The sequence below is a fragment of the Ipomoea triloba genome, chromosome 6 (assembly GCF_003576645.1).
Source record: "Ipomoea triloba cultivar NCNSP0323 chromosome 6, ASM357664v1".
Lineage (NCBI taxonomy): Eukaryota > Viridiplantae > Streptophyta > Magnoliopsida > Solanales > Convolvulaceae > Ipomoea > Ipomoea triloba.
In genome coordinates this window covers 22,518,600-22,544,564 of record NC_044921.1, presented here as the reverse complement: position 1 = coordinate 22,544,564, position 25,965 = coordinate 22,518,600, and the positions used below count along the sequence as shown (strand labels likewise).

The window sequence follows — 25,965 nt, the reverse complement described above, 5'->3', positions numbered from 1 at the left end:
GAGTGCCTTGGAGACAAGGAATTTTGCCTTTGTGGGTGAGAATATGTGAATAGTTTGAAAATGGATTGTGGTTTGAAAAGCTAAAAAATGGGAAAAATTGGGGCATTCCGAGAATCGAACTCGGGACCTCTCGCATCATACCACTAGACCAAATGCCCACTTTGATATTGATTTGAGATTAAACATAATAACCACGAAAAAAAGCACCCATTCTACTTGTGCTAAGTGCTAAATCAGTCCATTGTACTTCAAAAACAAGTTTCCTGTTTCTTAAAGCCATCTTATAAGAATCATAAATTTTGTATTGCTAATATAGTCAAAACATTATGGTATGTTCATACAATACACTCAAACCCTCAACAAAAACCTATAAGGTACAACTGCTGCTATGTTCCAGAACCATAAACTCGAGGCTCAAAAGCCTGTTCAAGGACTACAAATGATGGAATATGAAAATCCATTTCTAATGGCACAAGGATTTTAGACTCTTACATAGGAATGTTGAGTGCTTGCAAGTCACACTTCTGTGAAAATGAGCACTACCTACTATACTGAACTCTAACCTCAGGGAGGCCGATTCTTTGCAAGTATTGAACGGCCAACCAGCTTGAAAATGACACATATGCTACAAAGAAACAAACTCTTTTTAAACGGACTGCAGTGCAATGCAGAGCGAGCCATCTCGTCACGGAGAGTTGGTGATGATATGACCAGAATTTCCGTAAAAGGCCAACCAAGAATATGAACAAAAAGGCGGAACAGAACCCGGTGATGAGTCCAGCAACCACACCCCATCCCCAGGACTGTAAAAAATTTGCACTGGCAAGTGTAGATTTTGCTATGCTCATGAACCTGTCGAAAATAACACCACTTCTAGTTACATATACCGGGCAGGAAATAGAAAAGTAACTGATCACCCATCAAATCTAGTTTTTTTTTTCATCTATTTCTAAATATCAGGAGGCGTATTGCCAATGGGTATAAACAACAGAAGGCAGGAAATAAGCCTCGTATCAACATAAAAGCACAGATGTTCTTGAAATATTTACTGGGAACAATAAAATATTTCTAATTTTTAAATAATCCTCTTTATGGTGTAAAGCAGACACAAAAATTCTTTCTTTGATACTCACAGGATCAAATATCGAACAGACATCTCGATGGTAGATGGATCTTTAGCTTGGCAATTGAAAAAGCCATCTTCATATATGTCAATCTTAGATATTCCCAATGAATACCAGCACTTGTAAGTTTCATTCACCTGAACAAAGAGCAGGCACTAACGTGAGAATTCGCAAATAAACAAAGAAATAGTGTCAATGAGTGAAAATACACACAAGCACATGCATCCGTGTATTAACTCAGAACAAAATTTAGTAATCTAGTTCAAAAACTTGGAGATCTTTTTGTGGACTCACAAAACTTTTCATTTCAACATATTTCTTTGAAAATATCACTTCAAGAGATAATTCTCTGATATAAAGGTGCACACTGGTCTTTTAAGTAATACTGTAAACAATTTTTGTCAAGATATAGCTTGTATACTAATTAGTGTTTTCCCACATTACACTAAAAATTCAATGCCCAAATTCTACCTTGAATCTGTCCTTTGTCGACCAAGCAGCAATGAAATTAGGCCGACAGTCAGATGGAAGTGCTTCGTTTGGAGCTTCTGCCAAAGCTAGCCGTGACTGACCTGAATGATCTGTATATTCAACCTGTACTTAGAAAAGGGAATTACAAAAGCAAAAAGTCAGCAGTTTATTATTTTATGCTCAGAAGATTTTGCAAATTTCTCTATCAAAAGGGAAAAGAAAAGAAGAAACTGCTGAACTGGTTAGCCTCAAGTTCAAGGTCCAGATAATGGCAGATAGTATGAATGTTATTCAGTATACATCAAATGAAAAATGACAATCCATATTGAATTGGTATGACCTTCATGTCCTTAACGTATTTTGTACTATATACAGATGATGTATCATCTTGAATTAATTTCCTTTTCTTTTTGAGAGGGGGTGGATCTGTGCATTTAACCAAGATCCCAAAATATGATCCAAGGGACTGTCGCTTGGTTCGTTAGAAAGGCTCTCTTAGACATTCGCAACTCTACAAACTAGGACCAGTTCTCTCTAGGGTCATGTTCAACCTGGAAGCAGCATTGCTTGTAGGCATTATGCAGCAAAGAGCATCTTGAAGTAGTGACTATTGTCCAAATAACATTGTGTTATTTCTTCTTTATTATTATTATTATTATTATTATTAATTATTATTATTATTATTAAGGAGCATACCTATAATCTTATTGTGAAGCATATAACTACGCCACAGCTCACGAGTTCACAGGATCATAATATATGCCCAAATAAAGGAAGTAGACTGTAAAAGAGTGTCACGCGCCATAAGTATTAGTGATGATCACCTTAAATACAGATGCCCAGTAGTAATCATAGCGGCACCGGAACTTCTTTCTTTCATATGGGTAAAGTACATTTTTAGCTTTGTAATTCAACAGTCCCAGTTCACAGACTTTAGATGACCTAAGATCCACACCTGCAGAAAATTTTCAATTGGTAAATGTAAATTTCTTTCAAACCCCCCCCCTCCCCCCCAACCCCCCAACCCCCCCAAGAAGAAACCAAATTGCCACTCTAGTTGCCATGGAGATGTGTATGCATGTAAAATGATTTTCACTCCAATTTTTTAACAGTCAATCAGACCCCAACAAGTGAGAATAATAAGAAAATTGAAGCAATAACAAACCCTAGACAAATCCATCATTTCAGACTAACCATTTGCTGTATCAAATTTCTACTTCCAAACAGAGCACAGAATAAAATAATTTAGAATCACTTACTGCTCGAAACTATTTTGCAGCGCGAGGGCAGAGAAATAGGGTTCCAAATCGATAAACTCTCAATGTAAACCGCGAAATAAAGCACGAAAATCGACAGCAGAAAGAAGCCCAATACAAACAATACAAGCCCCAAGCAGCTGCGCAACAATCGGTAATTAGGAGTCTCCGACTCTTCACTGCTCTCCTCATCGTGCTCGGTCGAATCCATTGTATTTCCTTATAAATTTTCAACACTCAAGGGGAGATTCGTAATTCCGGTCGCCGGAAATTGCATCCGATGATCGGAATTCGGTGCCAGATGGAATTGTTTTGGGTACGGGGACGAAGATATTTTTGGAAGATACCGCAAACACATTTTTTCAATAATCAAGACTTCCTCAATGGATGATAAAAGGACAAAACGGGTCAAAATACTGCTCCGCATTAACATTGAGTCATTTACTACCTTAATTTCGACATTTTTAAGGCCAAGTTGGGATGTGTGCATAGAGATTAGAGAAAATCCTGTTTTTTTTCCCCTAAAGATTGTGCCTTTGAGGATGAGAAATTTTTCAAAACTATCAATGATGTTCACTGTTGACTTTGAGAGGCTGAATGATTTTAATGTGCTAATGTTGTGATTAAAGTTCACACCTTTGTCATGATTAATGTCATTAACAAGATAATCGAGGGGTTAGAGGAAGAAGGCCAGGGGAGGTGTTCATGGTGAATTGTAAGGGACTTATTTGAGAAAATTAATCGTTTGATTCAAACATAATTATTGATAATAATGACTACCATGAAAAATATTATTCATATCATTTGTTTTTCACAATGGATTTGGTTTTAATAATAATAATTTTTTTAAAAAATGGGTGCAATCTTATTTGAATTTCATCGTCCAATCCCGAGCAGGCTCAATAATAAATAATAAGAAATTTATTTTCACGTCAAAAGTAAACATGTGAAGGTGCAGTGAAATAATAAAAAGAAAATAGAAATACTTATTTAAATTGTGCGTGAGCATTCTTTTTAGTCATTGATATTAAAAATATCACGTTAATTTTAATTTGTATCTTTTTCACTATTTTTAATTTTCTAAGAGTCCCTGTCAATACTAACTTGTCAATAGGATTATATCTCATTATTATTATTATTTATTAATTATTAATGTCTTTTTCACCATTTATAAATCTTTTAGAACAATAATAGCACATCAATTGTGCCAACTCGTGGATAGCTCATCAATTGGCTTCAACGCAATAGTGTAATTGGACTATATAATAATATCTTTTTCACCATTTATAAATCTTTTAGAACAATAATAGCACATCAATTGTGCCAACTCGTAGATAGCTCATCAATTGGCTTCAACGCAAGAGTGTAATTGGACTATATATATATATATAGAGGTAAGGGTTCAGGTGCGGGGAAGGTTTCCCATGCTGTTATGCGGTTACGCACCTTAAGCATTACAATAGTGCACCTTAAATACATAAAGCACGCACCTTAAGCACACAAACAAAGCACCTTAAAAACACAAACCACGCGCACCTAAAGCTTTAGGCCAACGCACCTTAAGTATACAAACCACGTATCATAAGTACACAAATCACACACATTAAGAATACAAACCACGCACCTAAGGTTTTAAAATGACGAACCATAAGTTTCAACAACTCACGCACCTTAATTAAGCATACAAATCACGCACCTTAAAAAGGAAAACAGCGCACCTTAAGAAGAAAAATCACATACATTAAGCTTTAGGTTCACTCACCTTAAGTTTCAACACTGATTAACCTTAAGCATGCAAACCACACACCTTAAGAAGGAAAATCAGGCACCTTAAGAAGGAAAATTAAGCACCTAAAGTTACCGCACCAGAAAAGGTCAACCACACGGGAACTCATATATATATATATATATATATATATATATATATATATATATATATATATATATATATATATATACCTCTCCAACCATTATAAACATATTATCATCTTGTCACACAACAAGGCACCCAACCACATGTCTTTTTTTTTTTCTTTTTTTATTTCAGTTCTATTACCTAGCTATTATTCTTCGAGTTCAAGCACATATAATAATAATCCACTCTAGTTCGGCCATTGATTACACGTATCCTTTTATTAATATTGTAATCTAGCTTGATCCTAATTAATATTTTATGATTTTTTTACACGCATGAATGATCCACCGGCCATATTTTATATTGGAAGCTAAGGCATAAGCATGATCCACGAGCTGAGAGATATTATGAATATATACATACAGGTGGCCGGCTGACAACGTTATATTGAGGATAAGCCAATTTATACTTCCAGTACTCATCTAACTATTCTGTCATCATTATTATATACAAACATATGCAAAACATGCATGTGAAATATTAGATGCCAACATTTACTCAATTCCGTAAATTCATTTCTATCCGGCCCATGCATGCATATTTTCCGCATGTGGTCATAATCAATTATTGTTGTACATTTTTTTTTCTTTTTTCTTTTTTTAGAAAATGTTCGTAACCGTTATTCAGATGTGCAATATGAATGAAGCTCACCTAACCGACTAAATTAGCCTAAGTTGTTCATAGTTAATCGGCTTAAATAAAAAGGGCGAAAGTCCTGCTTAGAAGTCTTGTGATTACCAAATTAATTGTATAATTCATTTAGATGGATTGTCTCCAAATCATTGTTGTACACTTGTACCAATAATATAATTGTTTGTGGTCCATTTGGGATATTTATTTCCTTCAAATAAAATTGCAAATTTGAACATTTAAAAAAAAATCCTTAAACAAATTTTTTTTTGAATACTACTAACTATATTACAATAGGCTCGAACCCACCACCTCCCTTATAAAGGGAAGGGTTTGATGCCACTAGACTACAAGGTCCTTGGCCTTAAACAAACTTTGATAGTTCGTTGCTATGTGATTCAGAACAAAAAAAAAAAAAAAAAAAAAAAGTAATGTATTACCCTCCAGAGTTCATCAAAGACATCATTCAATAAGAAGATAAAGTTATAGCCCAATTCAGTACAAGGGTACTGGCTATGAACTCCTAGCTAGCAAGGCATTTTCTCAAATTCAGAAAAATGCCAAATTAAACTTGCTTTACGTTTATGAAAGTTTAGCATTGGATGCTTGTACCAAGAGATTATCTCATTATTCAAGTAACGTTTATTACAATATTTGTGGGAGTTGTCATATATGGTATCTTGCGTGCTCTATAACAACCAACAACATGCCACTTTTTTAAAAAATCATATCAAATATACCATATTAAATGTAAAATTGGTACTTTGATTATGCTCTATATATATTAGTTAATGATCTACCTTAGCTTGCATACATTTTGATTGGTTAGTTGACAACTTCACGTCTGCACATCACAAACTTTTATTTAGTTTGAAAAACTTTTCAAACTATAGCCCTGAACGTGAATGCTCAGTTCTAAATTATAATGTGATCATTCATATTACGTAAAACATAATTTTAACAAAATTAAAATGTTAAAATTAAATTGTATTAAAATATTATTATTTATATTACAAATTTTATTTTATATTAAACTAATTAAATTCGAACCAATAAATTTGTCAACGCCCTTTAGTGGAGTTTGTAGAATAAGGTCTTTTTAATGCGATTACTTCTATGATATAATTTACAGAGTATTGCACAAAAATTGGGTGAAAAAACAAACAGAAGAAGAAAATAAGTATTATTTGGGGGTTGTTAAGGTATATATTGACCCAGACTTACTAGGTGTGTAAGTGTAACAACCATTTAATTATTTGAATTTCTCTACCTTGGTTGTTGGTAGGTGTTGACTTTGATTTGCACCAACCAAATCTCATATATATTGTATAGATAACGCGGTAACAGGCTAGCGTTAATAATAAATGAAATTTGTATTTTCACTTTAATTTTTAAATTATAATTAAACTCTATTTTCCATCTTCAATTGCTTTTTGTGCACATATATAATCCCCGAATTTCAATATGAAGTTAGCAGTCCATAAACTAACCTTACTTCTTGGGTCATACAAGTTTACAATTTTTTATCCCGCCATTCTAACCGTTTCTATAAAGTAACCCAACTATGTTGATTGTACAATTGACTTGATATAGCTGCAAAACTTCAAATTTGACTCTACTTTAAAATTGTTTCAAATTCTCATGCAGTGTACAATATCGCACAAACATCAACCATTAATCCATTATAAATATTCCTTGTAATTGATTCTATAATATAATTTATACTTCTTTGACAAATACGATAATGTCTATGCGATTACAACCTTCTAACGAACCAAATTGATTATAATTTAGTTCCACATTATATATTAATTAGCGTGGGAATCCGAATATATCTCCAAGATCGAATACTAATATGTAGTAAACGTCATTCACATTTTATAATGATAACAATAAGAATACGACTAATTCCGTTCTTCGATTTATGATAATAGTATATTAGTAGGTAGTTTGTCATTTTTAAATTTTAATTCTCAGGTTTCAAATTCACTGAGGATAAAATGGTAATTGCTCAAGCTCAATCCCTAACTTACCATCTTTTTTCTCTTTTTATTTTTCACACTGAGATTCGAACTTGAGACCTCTCAATTGAGAAGTCACAGCTATGCCACCCGATGACAAAGCTGTTGGCACCACTTTTTTTCTCTTTAATTTTAGTTGAATATGAAAAATTTCACTCAATGACGACTATGAAATCATCTCAAATCTTATTTTCCTTTTCATTTCAAAAAGTCATCGTGATTGAGTGAATTCCCTCATATTCAATCCGAACATGAGAATAATGAGGGTAAATTAGGAGCGTATCGAATTTTGTTTAATTTTAGTTGATAATAGATGACTATTTTTAAAAGGTAGATAAAAAAATTAAAAAGTAACACAAAAATAATTGTGCATGACAAAAGAACATGGATTTTGAAGTTAAAAATTATTAATGAGTGGTGAAAATCTTTTGTGTACATGCAAAAGGGTGTAATACATGCGAGAAGTCTGAAATCATTACTTAGAATTTATCTCTTTTTGACACTGAATATAATCACAAAGCTAGAATATTTAAGTAAAGAAGAAAAAAAAAATCAAAATATGTAGTTGAAAACTTTTACGAAATCACCTATAATTGGAGGACATGGCATGGGAATTTCTATAGAAAGATAAAACAAAAACGTGCGGTTTATGCTTTCATATTATGAGGTTGAAGACACTATCAGATCACCTCTATAAATCTGCCCACACCCTTAGAACTCTGGAACAGATCAAGAATATATAATCCTTTAAACTTTGCCAATTCCAGTTCTCAAAATCCACAGCAATGGGGAATTGCTTAACTTCTTCACAAAACGAACCCCAAACACGCCCCATTGATTCCGCTTTCAAGCTTCCTTCCCCGTTGCCCACCTGGCCTTCATCAGGTCCTTAATTTCTGCATATTCATCCTCAACTTTAGTTTCTTGAATATAACGTTGTCATTATTATTGTTCATTGTTAGATCATTCTTTAAGTTTGTTGTTGTCAAAGTTGTGATCTTTGTTCATGTTATGTACAGGCGGTGAATTTGGGAGTGGATATATTGATCTGGGAGGCCTCCATGTCTGCCAGATTTCATCTTTCAACAAGGTTTGGGTAACGTACGAAGGCGGGCCCGACAACCTCGGAGCCACAATCTTTGAGCCGTCGTCCATCCCCGACGGTTTTTCCGTTCTGGGTTACTACGGGCAGCCCAACAACCAACCGCTTTTCGGTTGGGTTCTTGTCGGAAAAGACAACAGCACTGGCGCCGACATTCTCAAGCCGCCGAGTGATTACAATCTCATATGGAGCAGTGAGACTCTAAAAATCAACCAAACTAGTCCCGCCTATATCTGGCTACCCGTCCCGCCGGAGGGGTACAAGGCCGTCGGCCACGTCGTCACCACTTCGCCGGAAAGGCCCCCGGCGGACAAAATCCGGTGCGTCCGGGAAGATTTCACCGAGAATTGTGAGGCTGAGAGCTGGGTTTGGGGACTGGGGAGCTCTAGCGACCCAAACGGCTTTAATGTCAACAGTTTGAGACCAAACATTAGAGGCATAGAAGCCCAAGGCGTCCCCGTCGGGACATTTACGGCTAATATCGGCTCAGCCGCCGTTTCTCTATCGTGTCTGAAAAACAACAATTTTTCCACGTTTTCTCCCATGCCTAACCTCGCCCAAATCGAAGCATTGTTCAAAGAATATTCCCCGGTGGTTTATCTCCACCCGGAAGAAACGTACCTAACGTCTTCCGTTAACTGGTATTTCGCCAGCGGGGCATTGCTGTACAAACAAGGAGACGAGTCTAACCCCGTCGCCGTTAATCCTGACGGCGTTAACCTACCCCAAGGCGGGTCAAACGACGGGACTTACTGGCTCGACCTGCCGGTGGATGAAAAGGCGAGAGAAACGGTTAAAAAAGGGGATTTGAATAATACGGAGGTTTATCTCCACGTGAAACCCATGCTGGGTGGCGCGTTTACCGACATAGTGGTTTGGTTGTTTTACCCGTTCAACGGTCCGGCGACGGCGAAGCTCGGGATACTCGACTTACCCCTAGGCCGGACCGGGGAACATATCGGAGATTGGGAGCATCTGACTCTAAGAATCAGCAACTTCACCGGAGTTCTGCACAGAATGTACTTCTCCGCCCACAGCGGCGGCGCGTGGGTGGACAGCCGGGACCTGGAGTTCTCCGCCGGCGGCGGGGGAAACAAGCCGGTGGCGTACGCGTCGCGTAACGGGCACGCGAATTATTCGAAGCCCGGGGTGGTTTTGCAAGGGCCGAATGATGAGATTGGGATAAGGAATGATACTGCGAAGAGTGATTTGGTTTTGGAGTGTGGGGCGAAGTATTCGGTGGTGGCGGCGCCGGAGAGTGTGAGTTCGGCGGTGGTTGAGCCGGCGTGGCTGAACTATAGGAGGAAGTGGGGGCCGCATATTACGTATGAGCTTAAAGAGGAAGTGGAGAAACTGGAGGGGGTATTGACGGGGGGCGTTAAAGAGCTGTTTCAGAGTTTGGTGAATATATTGCCGAATGAATTGTTTGAAGAAGACGGGCCGACTGGCCCTAAGGAGAAGGATTTCTGGAGCGGTGATGAGAGGTAAATGGTATTGGCTGTGAGTGAATGAATGTATTCAAATGCTGTCATGTCTGCAATAGTTTTACTGCTGTGTCTGTGTGTATGTATCATATGCTAGCTAGTTTAATTTCCATATTCTTCTTTCCCACATTATGGTTTAGTTAATTTTATGCTGACAAATAAAACACAATCTTTCAACATTCTCTCTTACACACGTTTTATTAACAGTGGTGTCAGCCCGCCATCAACTACCTATTAGTCATAAAACCAACACCCCTGATTGGTAGACAGCAATCATCATCTCAGATAAACTTTACCTTGTGACTCTAGCTGGTAGCTAATTGGTTGTTCATTACTGATCAACTCAACAGAGAAATTGTAATATTGTGATTACTAAGTCAATAGTCTGATCAACTTAATTCTTGATATTGCCTCAAATTAAATCTCAACCCTACTCTTATACATATGTTATATTTTGTGTTAAACAATGGGCTCTATAGATAATAGGCAATTCCGAATTACCCCACTATATAACAATAGCTATACCAAGGTAAACACACTGTACCCCCATCATGTTTCTTATCAAACTATCTAACCTTGTGCTTTCAAAAAAAAAAGTAACTTATTCTAAAAAAGATTCTTAAATACCCCGGCCCTCTCGTTGGATGGTCCTCTTCCACGTACACGCTAGCTTAATGCTTGCTTAATATTATTGGCAGGCGATGTCTCCATCGCTCCAACTATTCACATCAAATATAATAATGCATTCCATTGATTGCTATACAAGACTCCACGCACATTAATTAAATTGTTTGTCCGCAAGCAATTCTGAAAATATTTTTCATATGTCTCGATGAGGTTTTTTGTCTAATTTTTTAAGCAAAGCTTTCCCACAAAAAAAAAAAAAAAAGAAGATGAAATGATAGATAAAAAAGTCATATTTCAGTGTGTGATGTGATGTTAGCTGTATATTGTTTTAGATTTTCAATTTTGTCTCATGCATGATTGCATGGTATATGCTTAAAATTATTCAAACCACAAAAAGAGAAATTAAATTTGGATGCATGCATCTCAAGTAATGCATGGAATTTATTATGAACTTGTAGTATTTTATATATATGTCGTACATATAATGAATTTTAATGGATGGGACACTTTGCAATGTGTGAAATACATAATTATACAAGTATAATTAGTACATGTGTTAATTATTACTTCATAAATTTTCACATAACACAAAATATATATAATAATACAACAAAATATATATATATATAATAATACAAAATGTTTACGTTTATTTAAATATTTATTCTCATTCTTTTATTAAAAAAATAGTTGTCAATTATAGTGTGAACACCTTTTTTTTTATTTTATAATTAACTCAAATTTATTTTATTTATTAACGAAATATAATATTCAAATTTGAAGGGTGATGATGTTTATGCTCATGGGTAAAAAGTGATGACTGGTTTAATATATCCATTTGGATATATCAACGGTTGAGGACGCCTAAAAAATAAAGAAAAGTGGGTGATGAAGCCATTGCTATAAATATTTCAAACTATAAGGTTTGTAATAATTATAAAATTAATTTTTATAACCATTAAAACACTTACCTATGATGAACCTTGAGGGGCAGTTGTAATTAGTTATCAATTTTTACTGGTGGATAACCATTTATTGGTCATATGCACAAAAATGACAAATTGATGAGTTTAATTGTAACTTTTTATTTTATTTTATTTTTGGTATAAAGGTCAATGGCTCATTATTTAACCATTTTCCTTTCAATATAAGTAACTTTGCCCTTCAAGATAAACAACTTACATAGCGCATGATTTAATTTGGTCATTGATGACCAAAATTAGGTCAGAATGATCAAATGTGACAGTGTTTAAAGTGTCGTACCAAAAGTAAAATCTAATAATCATAGAGCAAATGTGAAAATAATTCAATAGTTGTGGGAGAAAAAAAAATGAAAGTTTATCTTTTAATTTAGTCATTTTTACCAAGGTGGCAAAGTTGGTAAGTTGTGGGAGAAAAAAATGAAAAACTTTTTTCCTTCTGAATGCTCTCAACGTCTCTAGGGTTTCAAGGCTAAAGTTGGTAAGTTTTCCCGCGTTGGCTGGTTCCGGCATGGAGCCTGAGGCGGTTCCGCCGCCGATTGCCGACGGGGAACCGGTTGGGGGAGCAGAAGGTGGTTCAAGAACTGTCAAAAGGTATAAGCATCTCAAACGCTCGTTTGTAGAAGTCGCGACGGACTCTCCTGCCTTCGTGGAAGAGGTTCCGGCACAGCTAGATGATGCAAACTGGTTTGAAGAAGATATCGTGGTCGACTCCGACAAAGAGGACGAACCCAGCGAGAGAGAGGATGGGATTCCAGTGGTGAGGTTCTCCAAGAAGGTTAGGGAGGACCTTGTCAAGCCATGGCGAAACGCCCTTTTGGTGAAGTATCTGGGAAAGCCCGTGGCTTTCTCGCTATTCCAACAACGTCTGCTCTAGCTATGGAACTTGACAGGGAAAGTCGATTTCATTGACGTAGGCTCGGGGTGGTTCATCATCAGATGTCAACTCCAATCAGACTGCATGAGGGTGCTCACGGATGGCCCTTGGAAGCTGTTTGATCAATATGTTGTCGCTCAAAGGTGGAAGCCGAAGTTTGATGCGGCAAATGCAAAAGTGGAGAGAATGGCTGTTTGGGTCCGGGTTCCAGGGCTCCCAATTGAATATTTTAGGGAGGATGCGATCAAAGAGATCTTGGCGACGGTGGGTACACCCCTGAAGCTCGACATGACAACGGCGGGCGTGCAGAGGGGTAAGTTTGCGAGGGGGGCGATGGAGATCGATCTGACGAAGCCGTTAGTGGCAGTGGTGATGGTAGACGATCAACCCCGGCGTGTGGAGTTTGAGGGTCTTCACGCCATTTGCTTTGATTGTGGCGAAGTTGGGCATCGATCCGGAACGTGCCCGAAGAAACATCGTGACGTAAACACGACGCAGGAAGAACCGCAAACAGAGGGAACATCAGAACAAATGCAAGTGGAAGAAACCCAGGCTCCTCCGCCTATCGCTAAGCATGGCGCTTGGATGATCGTCAATCGCAAGTCGAGAGGATCTGAGAAGGGGTCGGTGAAACAGACGGAAAAAATGAGAGGGGAATCAAATCACAATCCGGCTTATGCTTCCAATGGCACTAAAGCTGCACGCAAAAACACCTGGTTTGGAGACACGGTGGGCAGAGGTCACACTGCTAGGAACTCTGCAGCGCAAGTGCCAATGTCCACAATGCATGCAGGTAAGGGTAAACAAGTTAACACTATTCCAGTCTCTAATACTTTATCTTATTTGCAGGATTTAAAGAACCTGCAAGAGACACCTGTTCTCTTAGATAAAGAAACCGTGCCTAGAGGTGCTCCTAAACAAAGGAACCACCGTAAGAATAATAAGGGCAAGAAGCAGACAACTGAGATGCAGGGGACGAGTTCAACTCTCACGGGCCTCTTCTCGAGGGAGAGTTCGGCTACTGATCAGCTCTTCGTTTTCGGTAATATCACCGGTACTCCTCCTAATCCTTCTCTAGGTGGTAATTGGGCCTCCTCTTCGAAGGGCATTTCTCGGATGGTTAATTAGACGGCGCCTAAGGGAGGCGGTAACAATTCTCCCTTGTTGCGGGCTGGTTCCAAATGAATTGCATTAGTTGGAATTGCAGGGGTGTGGGGAACCATAAAACGGTGAACCACGCCAGACTCATGATGAGTGATAAAAAGGTGGGGGCTTTTTGTTTCCTGGAAACAAAAACTAAGGATGTCAGTAAAATTTGGAAGATGGCAGAAAAGTTTGGCTTCGATAAGTTTTTCGTTGTGGATCCCTTGGGTTTCGCGGGTGGTCTAGCGCTCTTTTGGAGGTCCAGTATTTTTTATTATTCAGTCACTAGACACACTTCCCAAGCCATTCATGGTATTGTGAGTGGTCTTGGTACGGCTCCCACTAGATTTTCGTTCGCTTATGTGAGGCCGAACATTCTAGCCAAAGAGATGTTCTGGAGTGATTGTAGAGACTACACCATTAATAACACAGGGCCCTGGGTCATGATGGGGGATTTTAATGACATAACGGATGCTAGTGAACAATGGGGCAGTTCTACAGTCAACTGGAGTCGGTGCGCCAAGTTTGTAGACGGATATAATGCATGTGGGCTGCTTGATGCGGGAACCATGGATGTGCGGTATTCCTAGTACAGACATGAAGGTGGAAGAACGGTACTCCGTAAAAAGTTGGATCGGGTTTTCTGGAACTTGGACGCTCAAAACATTTTCCCTAAGGCCAAGTCTGCGATCTTACCAAGAACTCACTCGGATCACCATCCGATTAAATTCATTGGGGTCGCTGGGAGACCCCCCCGAAAGGAGAATAGACCCTTTCGGTTTGAAGGGGCCTGGTTGAGGCGAGAGGATTACAAAACTCTTTGGAATAATGTTTGGAATGATCCTAATCTGGATCTTCTGAGTACCATTGCCGAGGTAACAAGTCAGAGTAAAGAGTGGAACAAAAATGTTTTTGGTAACATTTTTAAAAGAAAAGCTAATCTCCAGGCTAGAATCAAGGGCGTCCAAGAATCCGTGTACTATACTACCTCGAAGGGTTTATAGGTTTTGGAAAACAAATTAATCGCGGAACTGGACCAAGTTTTAGTGGAAGAAGAACTGCTTTGGTTCCAAAAATCGAGAAGACAATGGGTGCAGGACGGAGACAGAAACACGGCTTTCTATCACAAGTCCACTCTCATCCGACGTAACAGGGCCAGAACTAGAATGCTTAAAATCAATGGTGAGTGGAATTCTGATTTCAAAGACATCTCGAACCACGTCTCTAACTTCTTTATTGATCTTTTCAACAGGAGAACTCCGGCACAGGACATCATTGGCATTCCCCATGAAGGTCCTAAACTTAATCATGGTCAGATGGTGACACTCACCCGAAGGGCGAGTCAAGAGGAAGTTCGGAAAGCAGTGATGGGTATGAAAAAGTTTGGGAGTCCCGGTCCTGATGGAATTCAAGCAGTTTTCTATCAAACTTTCTGGGAAGTGGTAAGGGTTCGGATCACCTCCTTAGTCAACGAAGCTTTAACTACTGGCAGGGTTCCAACCGGCCTTCTGGAAGCCTTTATTTCTCTCATTCCAAAGAAGCAAAATCCCGAAACTGCCGCTGATTTCAGGCCTATTACGCTTCTTAATGTCTCCTTTAAAATAGTTTCGAAGGTCATTGTGAACAGAATGCGACCTTTGATGAAGAATCTCATTGGGCCGTTCCAAAACAGTTTCCTACCAGAAAGATCCACCATGGATAACATCATCCTTACGCAGGAAATTATTCACTCTATGCGACACAAGAAGGGAAAAAAGGGTGCCATGGCTGTTAAAATTGATCTTCATAAAGCGTACGACAACATTAGTTGGGAGTTTCTAGTGTTGACTCTTAAGGACTTTGGGTTTCCGATCCAAATCATCAACTTGGTCATGTTTTCTCTTAGGGAGAGCTCCATCTCCTTGTTATGGAATGGTGAAAAAATTGATCCTTTCAGACCCAGCCGAGGCCTCCGTCAGGGCGACCCGCTAGCCCCTTATCTCTTTATTCTGGTCATGGAAAAACTCTCTTGGATGATTCAGAGTGAGGTTAACCGGGGGAGTTGGAAACCCGTGGTGGTCTCGAGAGGTAGGACCGGTGTCTCCCATTTATTTTTTGCCGATGATCTGATGCTCTTTGCAGAAGCTTCTCAAGCGCAGGGCTGTATAATCATGGACTGTCTGAACGATTTTTCGAGGAAATCAGGTTTGATCATCAATGTTAATAAATCTTGTATTTTTTGTAGTCCTAACACGATTGCAGGTACAAAGAGAGACTTGAAGAGGACCATGGGGATTCTAGTCTCAGATAACTTCGGTAACTACCTGGGTGTCCCGATTCTCCAACAGCGTGTTACTAAACAGACCTTTAATTACATCCTTGAAGGTATGAAATGGAAATTGGCTAATTGGAAGGCGGAGACTCTCAGCCTTGCTGGTCGTAGAGTACTTGTTCAATCGGTTCTGGCATCTATGCCTGTGTACTCCATGCAGGTCTTTAAACTCCCAATGGGTATCTGCAATGACATTGATAGAATCTGTAGGGATTTTCTCTGGGGTGACACAGAGGCCAAAAGAAATATTCACTTGGTAGGGTGGAATGAAGTCTGTCGACCTAAGAGTGCAGGAGGTTTGGGTCTTAGAAGGTGTGCAGACTTTAATGAAGCCCTCCTGGCTAAACTCGCTTGGCAAATGAACACTTGTGAGGACAAACTTTGGGTCCGTATTATGAAGGAGAAGTATATAAAAAATGGGAATTTCTTCACGGCACAAATTCCTCAACATTCGTCCTAGGGTTGGAGGAGCATCTTAAAAGGTCGATCGATTATTGAATTGGGGGCTGCATGGAGGGTGGGCACAGGAGACTCCCTTAGCTTTTGGTCCGATTGGTGGGTTGGTGATAAACCCCTTGGTCTCCTTGACGATGTGAATATATTTGACGAGCTTGCACACGCTAAGGTAAGTGACTTCATTCTCTCTAACCGTTCTTGGGATTTTGATAGTTTGCAGGACATTCTCCCCAGCGATGAGGTTGACAAAATCAGGGTAGTTCCTGTCCCTCTGGACGAGCACGTACCGGACGCCCTCTATTGGCCGAACTCCCCGGGGGGCGGGTTTTCTGTACGTGAAGCTTACCGATATATTGCAGGAGGAGAGAGCACAGACGATACAGACTGGGTGTGGAAGTTGAAAATCTCTGAAAGGTGCCGTATTTTTCTCTGGTTGACGGTGAAAGATAAATTACTCACTAACGAGGCACGGGCTAGGCGACAACTCACTGATGATAGCAACTGCATGACTTGCGACAACATTTGCGAAGATGCAAGCCATATCTTCAGACATTGCGTTGTGGCGAGGGTTTGCTGGAGGATTACGCAGACTCCGAACTCGTTCTTTCATGGGGCTTCACCAATTTTCTCGCAATGGCTCCGACAGAATTGTTCTTCGATCGACATCATTAATGGTATTCCCTGGGGCCTGACTTTTAGTTACACCTGCTGGGAACTTTGGAAGTCTTGTAACAGGAGGATCTTCGATCACACTCGTCCTTCACCGCTTGAGATCATTCGGCGTGCTGAGTGTGCGGCAAGAGAGTCACTCCACTTTGGTTACCAACGAAAACCTGAACCAAGGGGGAGGATGCGTTGGGTCTTTTGGTCTCCGCGGAATCAAGACTGGATTAAAATTATCACCGATGGTGCCTTCAAGAAAGGTACAGGGCTTGCTAGAGCCGGTGGATTGGCACGAAACCACTTAGGGGATTGGATTTTTGGGTTCAACACAAAAATTGGGGTTGCAAATAGCTTTGCCGCGGAGCTGTGGGGCCTAAGGGAGGGTCTACGGCTGGCAAAAGCTAAGGGTTTTAGGAAAGTGATTCTTGAACTCGACTCCGAGTCGGTGATCACTCTAGTTACGAGCGGATTAGACGACCGTGGGCATAATTCGACTCTTCTCAAGGATTGCCGGTCCCTTTTGGGAAGCTTTGAACATCTGACACTCCAACATATTCTCAGAGAAGGGAACAGATGTGCGGATCACCTTGCGAACCTAGGCCAACTAGGGGAGTGGGGCACAGTACTCATGGACGCACCTCCAGCCAGCATTGATGTGCTACTTGCCGCGGATGCCACCGGTGCTAGTTCCATTAGAGTTTGGTAGCCGTTTCTATCCCGTCCTTGACGGGTCATTCATACCAAAAAAAAAAAAAAAAAAAAAAAAAACCAAGGTGGCAAAGTGTATAATCAAATTTGTCAAGTTACACATAATTAATTTATCAACGTACGACAACAAAAAAAAAAAAAANAAAAAAAAAAAAAAAAAAAAAAAAAAACCAAGGTGGCAAAGTGTATAATCAAATTTGTCAAGTTACACATAATTAATTTATCAACGTACGACAACAAAAAAAAAAAAAAGAAAAGTTCTCTTTTAATTTATTCATTTTTACCAAGGTGTAGAATCAAATTTGCCAAATTACCCTTTGAACAATGCCAAAATTAACTTACCAGATGGCAATAATGCCAAAATTAATTTACCAGATGACATGTATTGACTATTCCTTATGCGAGGTAATAAGATTGAGCCTCAGCGATATTAACTTTTACATAGATATTACAATGTAATATGGTTAGTTTTTCATATGTCCCAAGTATGTGTATTGGCATTTGACTTTAGGGTAGAACGTCAACAGTTCAACCCCAACCCCCTCAGTGATGATACAAATACACTTGGATTACCATATATACTCCGTAAGTAATTATTAGTCATTAAACAATAGACTCTTGCCATATTCCATGTAGCACAAATCAAGCTGCCATTCAAGTGTGATTTCCTCAGTCCCGCCCCTAAAATCACATATTCATTTTCATAATATTTTGCTCAATAGTCGTGACATCTATCAATTTAGTCACTTTTTTTCTATATTGGATTGATCGTTAAAGTTGAGGTAGTGCAAATTAAAAAAAAAACAAAAAAAAAACCCATAAATCACATATCATGTTCAACAGTCTTACAAGAGCCTATGATATATTAGTATTGAACTACAAGATGTTAGAAGAAACAATGTAGGTTAGATATGACACATGTATAGTGACTAAATCCCTTGTTGAATTATGCGGATTTTTGAATTATGATAAATTGCACGATCTCTTGAATTTATTTTATCAATTATCTTTAAAAAAATACCATTAAAGTCGTTATTGAGTTAAACATAATAATTCTGGATATACTATGACAGAGATTTTAAAGGATTTTTCTATGAATCATATAATGGTATACAATAGTACACATTACATAATTAAATTAATTAATTATACACATTACATAATTATTGCAGCATTAAAACAAAATGCATTTCCAGTGGCCATGATTTGTAATAGTACAAAAGTAAAGGGTCAGTTTACGCAAAACCAGGAGGACGATTGAGAAAACTCGCACGCACGCGCTCAAACATTGCGTGCCTCACGCGCCAGCAAAGCTTCCACTAGAATCCACTCGGCAACTCCGCCCTTTTATTTCACCACTCTCTCAAATTTCTCTTTCCCGCTCACCATAACGCACTTTTTAGGGTTTTCGGATTTCATACACTTTTGTTCCCCCGCTAAAACCTACTTTCTTTGTTCTTTTTTACTCCGTAATTTTCACTGGAAAGTTTCAGATTTTGCGGGAAAAAATGCCTCCGCCGGTTAAGCTTTCCGAAGGCGCGATATCGATGTTGATAAACGGCGAAGGGCAGGCCGCCGATATGAAGCCTGTGCTGCAGGTCGCCGATATTCGGCTTGTGAACACCCAGAACCAGAGCAGCACCAATGAGCGGTACCGGATTATGCTGTCCGACGGGGAGTTCCTCCAACAAGGGATGTTGGCCACGCAGCGCAACGATCTTGTTCGGTCGCAGCAGATCCAGAAAGGCTCCATTATTCAATTGAATCAGTTCGTCTGCAATGTCATCCAAAATCGCATGTAATGTCTCCTTTAAAACTCAATTTTATATCCAATTTTACTAATATACTAATCCCGGATATATGAACCGTCTCGATTTTCGCGCCATTTTGTGTTAATCTGGATGATAAATGATTTTTACTTGAAAATTCTATAGGTGTTCATTTGATTTTCTCTAAATTTATTTCGATGTCTGGGTTTTATCTCTATCGTTTAATTATTTATGAGAGGATATTGTTTATAGGTTGAATTTGGGAAATCGAAAAGATCCAGTATTTTTTAGTTGGTGTCTGTCAGTTTATAAATTCCTTCCATTGAGTTTGGCATCTCTTAGATACATACATACTAATGAACTTGTATTTGCATGTTATAAGTCCTTTTTTTAATTGTCTTTCTTTAATGTAAATTATTGTCTTGAATTGTCAAGATTTTACAATCTGTTTGATTTCTGGTCATGATCATTATAAGATGCATCTAATTCCCAAATGGCTGACACATTTCTCCTTAACATCACAGCAGAGAAGGCTGTCAACTGTTTTGTAGTGTTATATGAGTAATTTAAAAATTAACACAATGCAATATATGAGTGTTTGTGTATAAATGTAGACGCTTTAGTATCTCCACATAGGTTATGTCCCATATGAACCTTCTGCAGTTCACTTTTGCTTTTTCCCCTTCACATGTTCCTGTACCATATTTTCTTCATGATAAATATTATTAACCTGTGGAATAGAAAAAATGTATAATGATGTCTACCCTGGTTGTTGTCTTGGCTGTTATTCTGTTGTTAACTACTTACATCTTAGTTGCTGCTTTTGTTGTTTTTACTTGTTATTGACCCTTGGAATCCTGTGCAGGATAATCATTATCATTGAGTTGGATGTGATTCTTGACGTGTGTGATCCTATTGGGGATCCGAAACAACATCCTCTGAAGACGAATGGTAATACCCCAGTAACCCCTCCGGTGGCAAGGTCACCTGCACCAGCTCAGTCTTATGTGAGTGACTCAGGGTCTGTAACTGGCAATCCTCAGTCCTTTACTTCAGGGAGAGGTGCTACTGGCTTTGATAGTAAACCAAATGTCCCTGGAGGAATTCCTTCTCAACCTTTTGAGACAAATCGCCAGGTTGGTCATGGTAGTGCTGTCAGCAATGTTAACTTACCTCGGTATAATTCTCCAAGTGCCCCCGTTTATCCCAAAGTGGAATCTGGTGCTGGGGCTTCCGGACTTTCGACAAACAGTTATTTGCGCCCACCTCAGCCATCATATCAGCATCCATCTCCAGTGTTTTCAAACAGAGGGCCCATAGCTAGGAATGAAGCACCTCCACGTATTATTCCTATTGCTGCTCTGAATCCTTATCAGAACCGTTGGACTATAAAGGCCAGGGTAACTGCAAAAGGAGAACTTAGACACTACAATAATGCCCGAGGTGATGGTAAAGTATTCTCTTTTGATCTTCTTGATTCAGATGGTGGGGAAATAAGGGTAACGTGCTTTAATGCAGTGGCTGACCAATTTTACAACCAGATTGAACCAAATAAAGTATATTTGATTTCAAAAGGTAATGTGAGAGTTCTTCAGGACAGAGCAAAAGCTTTCAATAACCTGCGAAATGATCATGAAATTCACCTTGAACTCACCTCAACAGTACAGCCTTGCTTGGAAGATGATAAATCAATTCCTCAACAGCAATTTCAGTTCAGGTCCGTAAGTGAAATAGAAGAAATGGACAACAATACCATTATAGATGTGATTGGTATAGTCTCATCTATTAGTCCCAGTAGTTCAATCATGAGGAAAAATGGAACTGAAACTCTGAAAAGATCCCTCCAATTGAAAGACATGTCTGGTAGAAGTGTTGAATTGACTTTGTGGGGAAATTTTTGCAATGCAGAAGGGCAAACACTTCAAAACATGTGTGATTCTGGTGTCTTCCCTGTATTGGCAGTGAAAGCCTGCAGAATCAATGACTTCAATGGGAAAGCAATAGGGACTATATCTCCAAGCCAAATGTTCATTGAACCTGATTTTCCTGAGGCACACAAACTTAGGGAATGGTTTGACAAGGATGGGAAGAATGCCCCTGTTATATCCATCTCTAGAGAAACATCTATGGGCCGGACAGATGTGAGAAAGACCATCTCTCAGATCAAAGATGAAAAATTAGGGACTTCTGAGAAGCCAGATTGGATCACTATTAGTGCCACTCTAAGTTACATTAAACCAGAAAACTTTTGCTACAATGCATGCCCCATCATGATTGGGGAACGGCAGTGCAATAAAAAGGTCACAAATGATGCAACTGGGAAGTGGCTATGTGAAAGATGTGATAAGACTTTCGATGAATGTGATTATCGATACATTCTTCAATTCCAGATTCAGGATCATACTGGCTTGACTTGGGTAACTGCATTCCAGGAATGTGGTGAGGAGATCATGGGAATGTCTGCGAAAGATTTGCATTACATGAAAAATGAAGAACAAGATGATGAGAGATTTCAAGAAGTTATGCGAAATGTTCTTTTTAAGAAGTATATTTTCAAATTGAAGGTCAAAGAGGAAATGTTTAGTGATGAGGTGCGTGTAAAGTCTACTGCAGTAAAAGTGGAGAAGGTTAATCCCCAATCAGAGACTAAATATATTCTGGACATGATTGATAAGCTCAAAGCAGAGGAATTGAATTCTGTGGCTCCAAATGCTAACAATGTAGCTCCAAGCTCAGGACTGAACAATACTGCATTTGGAAGTGGAATTAGAGAAAGCGGGAGTAATGTTATGAATTATGGCAGCAGTGCTGGAACTATTGGAAGCAGAGTGCAGACAAGTCAAGCCGGTCCATATGGGAATCAATATGGTGGTTCTGGGCAAGCACCGCCTAGTTCCCATATGTACACAAGCTGTACCAGTTGTGGTGGCACGGGCCATAGCTCTGTGAACTGTCCTAATGTCACGAGGAATCAAGGTCAGGCATATGGGGGCGGTGGCTTCAATAGTAGAGTAGGTTCTGGGCCAAGTGCCAGTGGTGGTGGTGCTTCTGATAAGTGCTATAAATGTGGGGAGACTGGGCACTGGTCAAGAGATTGCCCCGGTGCTAGCAATGTTCCCCCCGCTTATGGAAGCAATAGTGCTTCTGGTAAGTGCTATAAATGTGGGGAGGCCGGGCACTGGTCAAGAGATTGCCCCGGTGCTAGCAATGCTCCTCCCGCTTATGGAAGCAATACGATGAACCCGGGAAGATTCAGGAATGTTCCAAGTCAACATGTTGGTGGGTTCTGAGTTTATATGCCATGGCAACTCTCTAGCTGCATCCTAGGATTGCATTGCCCGCAGAACCTCTACTCTTATTCCTGTACATTATGGTGTTTCCTTTGGATTCAGCTTCTCTTCTGTTGGTGCTCTCTATCAATGTCTTTGGGGTTCAAATGTTGCATTAATTATTGTTGCTTTGTGTTTCCTAGGTGGGCTATTAGGCCTTTATCTGCTTAGAAACAGAGTTTTTGATGCTCTCCCTGCCTTGTAAATATATTTATCTACTATTTCCTCAACTGAATCTAAATTAGTAGACCCAAATCATTCTCGTTTATTTGGCACTTTTAATTTTTAAAAGGCACATTTTTTTTTCTTCCTACCAATTAAAGCATGTCCTGTGGTAACACCGAATATTTGCTTCCAAAAGTATACAATTAATGTTTTCCAAGAAAATTTTTTTATGTCCTTTTTAGTTTACATGAGTAGTTCAACAGGTTATAGAAGTAAAAATTTTCATAAGAAACTAAGAATCAAGTTTTACCAACAATAGATGAGAGGAACTCCTTGTACATAATAAGTAAAAGTTTAACCTCTATTAATTAATTTAGTGAGCATGATTTTCATCTCTCACCTTGTAAAAGATTGACAAAAAACTTGTTAAGATGAGTTGTTAAGGATGCACTAAACAGATCCAAGTGATATCATTGGAGGAATTCTTCAATTTAATATTTTCTATCCCTACTGAACTGGGTGGGTAAGAGGCAATTAAATTGTTTGGTGGATTTTATGAAAATTGTTGGGGACAATGGAATGAATGATTTCATGATGTTGATTGCAAATTCATTATTATCATTATTGTTAATGATTAATTCTTTTAGAAATGTGCGTGATAAAACGAAACATCGTAACACTTTTATATCCTATTCTAATCATGCATCTTCAATACTTTGAGCATTCAAGTTAATTATCTACCACTTTATTTTCTTGCAATCTTTTTAACTTAGAAACTAATCCTCCTACTTTTTAAAAGTTTATTTGGAAAAACTCTAATTTTGAAGCTTCTTTCTATTGTTAAGATCATATTATATTTTATTACGTCACAAATTCAGTGTCTAATTTTATTGTTAATGACTTAGAAAAATAATACATATGTTTTTACTTTTGTTAATAGATTATTACTCCCTCGTCAATTTTATGTGTTCGGTTCAATTAGCGAGATTTGATTGGAGTTATTTTTAGTCAATTAATTATGATATAATTGTTGCTTACATTTAGCTTCAACTATCACTAAAAATTTTTGATTTAGCATTCATTTAACGAAATTTATTAACTTCATAAAATAATTTAAAAATCATAAATTGATAATTATTTCCTCATGAGCTTATTAGATGGCGAAAATGATAGTCTTTCATAATTATATAGTGTGTATTTGTATAGAGTTAACAAATTTCATTAGATGAAATCAAATCAACAAGTTTTGAGAATTCAGTGATAATTAAAAATTGAATGTGTATATGTTAAAGTAATTATGTACAAAATATAATCATTGGCATTTAAATAACAAATTTCAGCTGGTTTTATAAATTCCAATTAAAATAAAAACAAAAAAACTTTTAAAATTTTATTTTCTATTTTAAAGTTATTATAAAGAAAATCCACTTGAACACAATGTTTACTCTTTTTAAAATTTAAAAATATTGATTTAGTGAAGTGAGCCCTATCCTTTTGAGAATCGACAAATGGACAAAATAAAGCCAAGAGAATAAAGTAAACAAACGTAATGACTAACGAAATACAAACGAATGTGTCGGCAAAGCTAACACTTCAGTTTCTTTCCCAAATGGGGCAAAGTAAAAAATGTGCGAATTTTAAATACATCATTCAAATTACCAAATGCAACTCAAATATTTTAAAAATAAATAACATTTATAAAATGCACAATAAAACTTTATAAATACGTGCCCAATAGGAATTAATTAGTGCAATTCATGAATCCTAAAAATGCACTTTACAACTTTTATAGTTTTTGAAGTTGATTTTTTTAGTTGCACTTTTACATATCATAATATGCATTTTTGTAGTTTGTTTGGTGCATTTTAAAGTTCACACATTCTTATTTGGTGCAAGTTCTCATATAATCATTAAAAGTTTATGATGACATAGATTATTCTATGATATATTTTGCATTGAAGAGTAATATTTTGTGATTTGAATGAAACGCATTTAAATTTTAAGTAATTGGCTTCGAGAACAACTCTCCTTCTCATAAAGGTCTTGAATGGGGGAAACACAAAACAACCACACTTTTTTTGAAGATAAAACAACCACACTTATTTTGTGACAAAAGGTGGAATCGTTCACCTCAGGTACCTCCACATCCCGGTCTGACAAAATTGTGGAGAGATAAATCATGGTGATTCAATTGATTATCAATGATAAACTTTTGATCACTGCGCATAAGGAGTATGGTCTCTCATTTTTTAGATCAGAGATTGCTCCCACACTGACTCAAACGAGACTCCTTTGAGACAAATTTTGCATCTGTGACTAATTGAAATGTCCATGCAAACAGCAACTACACTTATATATCACTAGAGGCAATTAGAAGTGTTATATATCATATGAGAATGATCTACATTAATACACTTAGAGGTCTGGTGAGTAATTGAATACATATTATAATTCTTAGAACACGAGTGATGAAGCCTTAAACTTGAGATTCAAATTTAATAACCAAAGAAATAAATAAAAGTAGCAGGTGAAAAAATTAAGTAACCTGACTGCCCTTTCTTAACCAGTATGGAAGCTTCAATTTCCATGCCACCATTGGTACGTACGTACTGTTGTTTATTTATTTTCAGACGCAAAAGTCTGTTCCACATTATGACCATTTATTACATATTAAATACATCGTTGTTACATTTTATTCATACATCATTTATTTATATCTAAAGTCGGCATATTGTAAAATTGTTCAATTATAATGAATATTATATAGATAAAATTAATTATAATATACACAATTATACCCAACTACACGAACTATAATACACACAATTATACTCAACTACACCACAATAATGCTGTAAAAAATCTTCTATATACCAACTATTATTTAAAGATTAGACACATTCTTTTATTTTTTTAAGTAAAACGAAGGAAACT

General features: G+C 37.9%; 3 protein-coding genes across 3 annotated transcripts; 2 read left to right on the top strand and 1 right to left on the bottom strand.

Moving 5' to 3' along the window:
- Nucleotides 1–281: 281 nt before the first annotated feature.
- On the bottom strand, nucleotides 282–3,369 carry LOC116021892. The gene is made up of 5 exons (XM_031262407.1): nucleotides 2,855–3,369; nucleotides 2,420–2,550; nucleotides 1,596–1,718; nucleotides 1,134–1,261; nucleotides 282–852 (listed from the first exon to the last, which is right to left on the bottom strand). Exons 1-5 carry the CDS (start codon nucleotides 3,060–3,062, stop codon nucleotides 540–542), a joined length of 903 nt encoding a protein of 300 aa, XP_031118267.1. The 5' UTR covers nucleotides 3,063–3,369; the 3' UTR covers nucleotides 282–539.
- Nucleotides 3,370–8,071: 4,702 nt separating this feature from the next.
- On the top strand, nucleotides 8,072–10,192 carry LOC116021756. Its single transcript, XM_031262230.1, has 2 exons — nucleotides 8,072–8,302; nucleotides 8,437–10,192. Exons 1-2 carry the CDS (start codon nucleotides 8,203–8,205, stop codon nucleotides 10,005–10,007), a joined length of 1,671 nt encoding a protein of 556 aa, XP_031118090.1. The 5' UTR covers nucleotides 8,072–8,202; the 3' UTR covers nucleotides 10,008–10,192.
- An 8,955-nt stretch (nucleotides 10,193–19,147) lies between these two features.
- On the top strand, nucleotides 19,148–23,134 carry LOC116023268 (replication protein A 70 kDa DNA-binding subunit A). Its single transcript, XM_031264260.1, has 2 exons — nucleotides 19,148–19,566; nucleotides 20,403–23,134. Exons 1-2 carry the CDS (start codon nucleotides 19,277–19,279, stop codon nucleotides 22,825–22,827), a joined length of 2,715 nt encoding a protein of 904 aa, XP_031120120.1. The 5' UTR covers nucleotides 19,148–19,276; the 3' UTR covers nucleotides 22,828–23,134.
- Nucleotides 23,135–25,965: the final 2,831 nt, after the last annotated feature.

Bases quoted from the DNA above. Each gene is read 5' to 3' on its own strand.
- LOC116021892 (XM_031262407.1), bottom strand. From the start codon at position 3,062: ATGGATTCGACCGAGCACGATGAGGAGAGCAGTGAAGAGTCGGAGACT. The intron at 2,551-2,854 runs GTAAGTGATTCT...AATTTTCTGCAG, and splicing joins CTGCAAAATAGTTTCGAGCA to GTGTGGATCTTAGGTCATCT. The intron at 1,719-2,419 runs GTGATCATCACT...TTCTAAGTACAG, and splicing joins ACTGGGCATCTGTATTTAAG to GTTGAATATACAGATCATTC.
- LOC116021756 (XM_031262230.1), top strand. From the start codon at position 8,203: ATGGGGAATTGCTTAACTTCTTCACAAAACGAACCCCAAACACGCCCC. The intron at 8,303-8,436 runs GTCCTTAATTTC...TGTTATGTACAG, and splicing joins GCCCACCTGGCCTTCATCAG to GCGGTGAATTTGGGAGTGGA.
- LOC116023268 (XM_031264260.1), top strand. From the start codon at position 19,277: ATGCCTCCGCCGGTTAAGCTTTCCGAAGGCGCGATATCGATGTTGATA. The intron at 19,567-20,402 runs GTAATGTCTCCT...AATCCTGTGCAG, and splicing joins AATGTCATCCAAAATCGCAT to GATAATCATTATCATTGAGT.